This window comes from Echeneis naucrates, chromosome 21 (assembly GCF_900963305.1).
Source record: "Echeneis naucrates chromosome 21, fEcheNa1.1, whole genome shotgun sequence".
NCBI classification, from domain to species: Eukaryota; Metazoa; Chordata; class Actinopteri; order Carangiformes; family Echeneidae; genus Echeneis; species Echeneis naucrates.
The window spans coordinates 14,717,590-14,725,829 of NC_042531.1; the positions used below are offsets into that span (position 1 = coordinate 14,717,590).

At 42.5% G+C, this 8,240-nt stretch overlaps 1 protein-coding gene across 1 annotated transcript; it reads left to right on the top strand.

Moving 5' to 3' along the window:
* Positions 1 to 2,357: 2,357 nt before the first annotated feature.
* LOC115062273 (frizzled-7-A-like) lies at positions 2,358 to 7,017 on the top strand. Its single transcript, XM_029530901.1, has one exon. It carries the CDS (start codon positions 2,828 to 2,830, stop codon positions 4,526 to 4,528), a length of 1,701 nt encoding a protein of 566 aa, XP_029386761.1. The 5' UTR covers positions 2,358 to 2,827; the 3' UTR covers positions 4,529 to 7,017.
* The last annotated feature ends 1,223 nt before the right edge of the window (positions 7,018 to 8,240 follow it).

The following is an 8,240-nucleotide window of genomic DNA, read 5'->3' on the forward strand; positions in this document are numbered from 1 at the left end:
GCATTGATCCAATTAGAAACATAGATTCAATAGAGTGATGGAAACTACACAATTACCGAGGAAGTTATCCTGTTGCAACCTGCCAGTAATCTCTAAGACTGATTTAATCTCAAAATCAGTCAGAAAAGCCTGTCTATCTGTTTTTGTTTTTGTTTTGTTTTTCAAACTGGCCACTTAAAGCTGTTAGCCCTAAAATTCCAGGAAGCATTGAAATGTTTTAATACTCATTCTTAGTCACCACTAATGAACTTTATATACATGCACACACACACACACACACACATACATACATATATATTTATTTATTTGTACACTTTTTTTTACCATATCATGCACATCCATAGTGCCTACTGCATATTTTTCTGTAAATAGTGTCTCTGTTCTTTCTAGTTTTTTTTGTTGGATATACGGTTCTTTCTTTGATTTGTAATTATATTTTATTTATTCTGTTTCAATTCTGTCTTTAAAGAGCTGTGGTAACAAGCAAATTTCTGCAAGTGGGATAAATAAAGACTCATCTTAAACATTTTTTTTTGTATCTTAATTTTGGTAAAGGAGGAAAACCCATTGCAAGCAACTGTATCTGACCTCAAACTGCAAAGCTTAGTGGATGCCCTTAGTTTAAAAAAGAAAAATAAAATAATTCAACATGTCTGCAAAAGGTGGATAATGAGTACCCTATTTAGTCTGTAGCCAAAGGCAGTCAACAGTCAACTTTTAAATGGTTTTGAAGATGGAGCCAGGCTCTAGTCTTCTGGAGGGTTTTTGAAACTATTTATGCTAATTGCTGCTTTTTTACTTTCCCATTTTATTTAATGGTACTATGGTCATCTGTAACACTGGCAGCACAAAGATTATTGATGTCTATGCATTTTGCCAGTGGTTCTTGATAAATTGTGTTTTGTGTTTCTTATTCGTGTGTGTGTTTAGAGTCTACATAGACCTAATGGGACTGTTTTAGTCTAAGTCGCCTACTTTATTGTGGGCACTCTATCAACTTCTCCTTTTGGTACAACTTCTTTTTCTCCTTCTCTCTTTCCCCCTGCCCTCTTTGACCTTCTCTCTCCTTCCTGTCCCTTCCCCCATCCCCAAACTACCCCCACCATCTTTATTCCACTCAGGGTAGAAACGCACCAAATGCAGCAAGACCACCAGGAACCGCCTACACCTCCCACCCTCAGTGGCCTGTGTGAATTACTGCTGCTTTGAATGTTGTTGCTCTTTATTCCCACGATTATGCAGATCAATTCAGGAGCTTTGTCTGATTATTTGGAAGGAAACTCTTTGAACAGCAAAATGTACTCACTGTGATTGAGTGGTTAAGGTGCTGGAATCCTTTTGGGTTTCGTGGCATTTTCCTTGTGGTTTGCTTGCTGTGCTGCAGTGTGTTTACCTGTCCAACATACAGTAAGTGGCTGTGTGTGAAGAGATGCTGTGAAGAATCAACTTCACAGCTGCTGAGTAAAATGTTTGCAGATGGGAGAAAGCTTAAAATGAAACTTTCGTAATCGAAAGACATGAACTCCAGGGGTTGACCGCTTTGGTAGAAGATGATAAGATAAAGCAAAAATGTGTTGCAAAATATACTTTGGACTGCTGAGGTATAAGGCACTGAACACTCTGTTCGCAAAGATGGATAACCCGACTTCACTGTGTTTGTAGCCTGAAAATCATTTAATATAGCAATTGTATTTCTGATCATTAAGTATTACCTTGGTGAAAAGTACGAAATGGCCACAGTAATGGAGAGAGGATTGTGTTTTTATGCACTTATAACTTTCAGCGTTTCTTCTAAGAATATATTACATTGGCTGTGTGCTATTCTTGACTAAATGTAATGGCCACAGCAGTGGACGTGTCACATAAAAACCATTTCAACACTGTACTTTGCGTTAAAATGTTAATATTCCTTGGTAAGTAGTGCAGTAAGTATGATAGAAAAAGATCCGTCCAAAAAACCGAAAGAGGATGAGCTTCAAACGTGTTATTATGTCGTGTGGGGTTTAGAGGTGTCTGTTCAAGGCAAGAAAAGTACGTTAACACACTGTTTTTGTGTAAAATTTAAGACAAATACAAAGTAAAATGAAATCAAACTACTTTTATTTAAATGTGTACAGAATTAATTTTATTGGTAAAAAAAAAAACAAACCTCTGGTGTAATGTAATTGCTGTACCATATTTTTCTTCGATGGTAGCAGAAACCAATCAAGAACGAGTCCTATAGGAAAACAAACACTGGGATTGGCTGAGACGCGGCATCGGTTTCAAGGCACCCTGCGTTCTGCCTGTGGGGAGTGGGGTGTCTTGTGAATGGAGGGGGCGCCTGGAAACCGGTGGAATCTGCACGGAGTGAGGAGAGCGAGCCTCTGGACTTCCAACTGCTCAGCATGTGAAGCGACGCTCCGCACGAAGTCAGTGAGAAAGACGGTGGAACTACGAGCCTTTCCCTGTTTTAAATGTCTTTTCTTTGTGGACAAAGTGACAACGCGTGTGCGTCCAACGACACCGAGTGACCCGGGTTTGCATTATTTCAAGGGAACTGGACTTAAAAGTGCGATTTCCAGCGGATCGGGAGTGAGAGTGGACTGCTTGGAGTCACTTACAAAGACCATCAAGAAGTCATGACACGACGGACGTTTTGCTCGGACTTATCTGCATAAAAGACGAGAAAAAGTCGAGTGCTGGCGTTTCAGCTCGAATTAGGTGGGCTACACGGTGAGTGTTGGGACAGTGGCTGTCGATTTTCGTCGCTTTTCAGCAGTTTTTGAAGTCGTCCTACTTGGATCAAAGTTTTTCCTTCCCTCCCCCCTCCTCCTCCTCCTCAACTATGGCGGCGGCCAGGTCCACCACTGGCTCCGTTTTTCTGTGGATCATGTGGCTGGTGTGCGGGCTTGCCTTCTCACCTACTTCTGCTCAACATTACAACAGTGAGAGTGGTATATCCGTCCCAGAGCACGGGTTCTGCCAACCCATCTCCATTCCGCTTTGCACGGATATCGCCTACAACCAGACCATCATGCCGAACCTCCTGGGCCACACGAACCAGGAGGACGCCGGACTTGAGGTGCACCAGTTCTACCCGCTGGTGAAGGTCCAGTGCTCTGCGGATCTCAAGTTCTTCCTCTGCTCCATGTATGCGCCGGTCTGCACCGTACTGGAGCAGGCCATCCCTCCCTGTCGGTCCCTGTGCGAGCGTGCACGGCAGGGATGTGAAGCCCTGATGAACAAGTTCGGTTTCCAGTGGCCGGAGCGGCTGCGCTGCGAGGCTTTCCCTGTCCACGGAGCCGGCGAGATCTGCGTCGGCCAGAACACGTCCGAACCCGTCAGCCCGGCCTCCTCGTCCTCCCCTTACGCCCCAGAACCGACCCTCCCCCCCAAACACGGGCCGAACATACGCGTTCCCCCGCACACCCAGTACCACCAGTTCTCCTGCCCCCTGCAGCTGGAGGTGCCTTCCTATTTGGGTTATCGCTTCATGGGGGTCAAAGACTGCGGGGCCCCGTGTGAGCCCACTAAACCCACAGGGATTATGTATTTCCGGGAGGATGAGGTGAAATTCGGCCGGCTGTGGGTTGGCATCTGGTCCATCCTGTGCTGCGTGAGCACCTTATTCACAGTGCTCACCTACTTGGTGGACATGAGGCGGTTCAGATACCCGGAGAGGCCCATCATCTTCTTGTCTGGCTGTTACTTTATGGTGGCCGTAGCCTACGCTGCAGGCTTTTTCTTAGAGGATAAAGTAGTTTGCGTAGATAAATTCAAAGACGAGGGCTACAGGACCGTGGCCCAAGGAACTAAGAAGGAAGGCTGCACCATCCTCTTCATGGTGCTGTACTTTTTTGGCATGGCCAGCTCCATCTGGTGGGTGATTTTGTCCCTGACTTGGTTCCTCTCGGCCGGAATGAAATGGGGCCATGAGGCAATCGAAGCCAACTCCCAGTACTTCCACCTGGCGGCATGGGCTGTCCCGGCCATCAAAACCATCACCATCCTCGCCATGGGCCAGGTGGACGGCGACGTCCTCACCGGTGTGTGTTTCGTGGGGATCTTCAACGTGGATGCCCTGCGCGGCTTCGTCCTGGCCCCGCTGTTCGTCTACCTGTTCATCGGCACGTCCTTCCTACTGGCCGGCTTCGTGTCCCTGTTCCGGATCCGCACTATCATGAAGCACGACGGCACCAAGACGGAGAAGTTGGAGAAGCTGATGGTGCGGATCGGCGTGTTCAGTGTCCTCTACACGGTCCCGGCTACCATAGTGATAGCCTGTTACTTCTACGAGCAAGCCTTCAGGGAGCACTGGGAGCGGACCTGGCACATGCAGACCTGCAAGCGCTTCGCCGTGCCCTGTCCGGTCCACAACTTCGCCCCCATGACCCCCGACTTCACCGTGTTCATGATCAAGTACCTGATGACCATGATAGTCGGGATCACCTCAGGTTTCTGGGTATGGTCCGGGAAGACTCTTCAATCATGGCGGAGGTTCTACAAACGCCTTAGCAACGGTAACCACGGTGAGACAACCGTGTGAAGATGGAGGATGGAGAGATACGAAGCTGCGGAGGTTTGGATCGAACTACCACGAAAAAAGAGGTCAAATAGCTTTTTATTTCCAAGTGCTAATTTGGACATGATTTTGATCAGATTTTTGTGTTGTCCGGATTCTGGACACAGACGAACTTCGATCTATATTCAGTAGAAGTTGGACGAATTTTCGACGTTTTTGTTTTTGTTTTTTTTGTCATCAGACAGCACACACTTCTGGCCTTTGCATCGTTTGGATTGTACCTGGTGAAAATGGACATACTGGTCCCAGAACTGTAAAGCCAGACTGGCGAAGTCACTTTTAATATGAAAATCCCCACTTATTATTGCTTATATCTTTAATATTACAATTTGAATGTACTCCCTGTCACCTCTGGTGAGAGCTTCTCAATGGAAAAACTACGTAACAGGAAAAACTGATGGGACACAGTGTGGCAGTCTGTCCTTGCTACAGCAGAAAGATCATGATTGAAGATCTTGATCCCTTATGCAGCCACACCATCTGACTGGGATTTCATTTATTTGAGAAGCTCAGACTATACATGTACATTTTAAATTACTCTGCCATTAGCTAAAGACTGAAATGCTTTAATACTGTGTTTAATATTGCAGAGTACAATCTTACCTGTTAGGTTCTGAGGAATGATGCATCAATTCTGCCATTATGTGCCAAGTGGCTGCCCAATAATCAAAACTCTTTTTTTTTTTCTTAATTTTTCACTTCACTTTTCACTCTTTATTTTATTTTTAAATTTTTCAGACTGATGAATATATGCTTATGTGTTGAATGTTCACTCCGAAGGTGAATGAAGTTACTCATTGGTTTGCACAGTTATGTAAAGGTTACAAGTGTTAAAAATGACTGACCCACTACAGGACAACCTCGATTTGACAGTTCAGGAGACCACACACACACACACACACACACACACACACACACGGACAGGCAGGCAGGCCTCTACTCTCTGTAATGGAGACACAACAGCCCATTGTTTGTCTCTGTGTGTGGTCTCTCTACTGTTGGATCTCCCCATCAAAAAGACTTTTTAAGCCTTTAAGACATTCAAAGCACCATTTCAAGGATCCAGATTTAAGCCCCGGGAGGGGAAATGGTTGCTCAGGATTTTAAATGTTATTTTATCCTGGATAAAGATAACTGTACACAATCACACCTGTTTTCTGCCCACCATTTCTAAATCTGCCTTACTCCTGTATAATTTTGCTGGTTTTCATAAAAGAACTGAACATTTTAAAGTTTTTAATGAATGATTATTTTTAGCATTTACCTTTCACAAGAGAGATGGCTTTTATTTTCTCTTGATCTTCAGACCAGGCATATTTCTGATGTTCCAGATCACAGAAACATTAAGAAGTAAGTCAAAAGTCACAAAAGTGGGTGTATTCTCCTATTTGGAGAGACTGCAGTAGAGATGCAGAAGAGGAATTTACCAGAAGGGGGGTTTATCCGGGCCAGGACCTGTGGTGATGATATAATATGTTGTTAGAACTAAGTAAATTATGTCGATTAGTGAGATTGAACATTTACATGACCTCAACTAGTTTTCCAGTTCAAAGAAAATAGTTTCAAAAGTTCCAGAGAGTTTCCTGATAGAATAGCTGTTAAGTATCGACTAAATGCTCTTACCATTAAGATAAGATGATCTGACTGTGTTTCACAGCTCAGGACCTTCATTTATTTCCTGAAATCTGAGTAGTTTTTGAACTTTCTATGGAAACTCAAGACTTTGATTCAAGTGAGCTGTTATTTCATTACACTGATAATCAAGGAGAGTCTGAAAAAATGTCTTTCTTTCTGCCTTTTCTAAAATCCGAGCAGAAATACATGTTTTTTTAATTTTGACTGAGTCAGCTACAACAATGTGCCAAAACCTTTTGTTTCCCGTCACTAAGCACATTTTTTTCTGCATACATCACACAGTGATGTAAAGGAATGAAAACTCCCCACAGTATGACCTTACAGACCTTGTACTAGTTATTTTTGAATCTCTAAAGCTGCATCCCAAATCCTCATTTGCTGGTACTAGAATCACACACTGTGTAACAATCTTCATGACATACTGTTAGAGCAGTTTGTATACTAGAAATCTCACATTTCATGTGAATGTACTACATACCTCAAACCCTGGCTAACATTAGCATGTAGGATTGAGTACTCCACGGGAATCATTTCTCATCTATCATGCTTTTACCTTACAAGGCAGAGATATTTAGTGAGCGAATATCTTCCACTGTCAATGATACCAGCTGATCTGTTTGTGTTGTACTAGGTTTTCAGAAGGAATATGAGTGTGTTTGTGTGTATTTTTACCAGCATATGTGACCTACCAAGTAAACACAGACTGTTTTTTAAGGCATATTGTATTTATGGGGATACTCATTTTTGTCCTTTTTTACTTGTTTTTTATCGAGATAAACCTGTTGTACATGTACAGTTTGAATAAAACAGATAAGGTTTGTAAGCGTACGTGTGGTATTTGTCACCAAATAACTAAGTTGTGTTTTTCTGATCACTTTTAAACTAATTTGTGTCTTTCCTGCCCCCCAAAAGTTAACACGCCAGTAAAAATACTTTAAATGCATGGGCAAGACACAGGCGTGAGGCCAGTCAGGGAACTATTGAGATTTAATTTAATTAAGATAATACACTTTATTTTGTGTCATTACCTAAATCCCCCGCTGTGTGTAGTGGTGTGATCTTAACACAAGTTATCGTTGGAAAATGTGGCTGCAGTAAGTTTTATTCGTTTTTTACTTGGTGTTGAGATCAGCATCAACGCCCCAGCTCTCAGGACAACACAACTTGCTGCAGTCCTTATTTTTGTCTCCATAGAAAATAATATATTCTTGTAATGTACTGGATTATTTTGTAGCATCAGACATAGACAAGTACACAAATTGAAATGAGGAGTACTCTGCTGAGCAGAGGAAAACTGCAGGCCTACAACAGAAGGCTCACACTTAAACATTAATTTTTACTTAAGCATTCACGTTCAAACCTGATAATTGTAACAATAAGACAATGTCTCTAAAACCAAGTGAGATTTCTAATACAGTGCTCCCCTACAAATCATACTAATGCTTAACCAGCGCTTCTGACCCAGTTGTGTTCAACTTAAATATCACAGCTCTATCTGCTGGTGGAAATGAGTAGTACAGTGATGATCCCCTTCTCCCTCAGCTACTTGTTGAATGATAGTGACTGCAAAAAGATAATGTATGATAAAATCTATACTGCATTTAGAGAAATATTACTTATCTCTCTATTGCGTTTTATTCTATGTGCCATTCTGCTAAACCAGGCTTCTACCTGACATTCCAGTTTCTCCTCCATTTGAACATAGAATAAATTCTCATGACTGTTTCTGTCAGAAGACGTTGTAATCGCTGCAGATGAACAGTGAAAATAAAAAATCCAATACATCACACCAGCTGCAACATCCAACCAGACACACTGGATTAAAAAAAACAACATTTGTGTGACAAAACCAAGAAGCATCAACATGATGGTACCCTTAAGCTGTAATCATTCTCTGTGATTTCTTTTTGTTGCTTGTTTGAACAGTTGTGTAACCTTTTATGGCTCTTTAAACACTAATCAGAGTTGAAGTTGTGCATTTTTAGTTTATGAACACAGATGGCGACAAAACATGGGCAAAAAACTGACATCTGGTGGACTC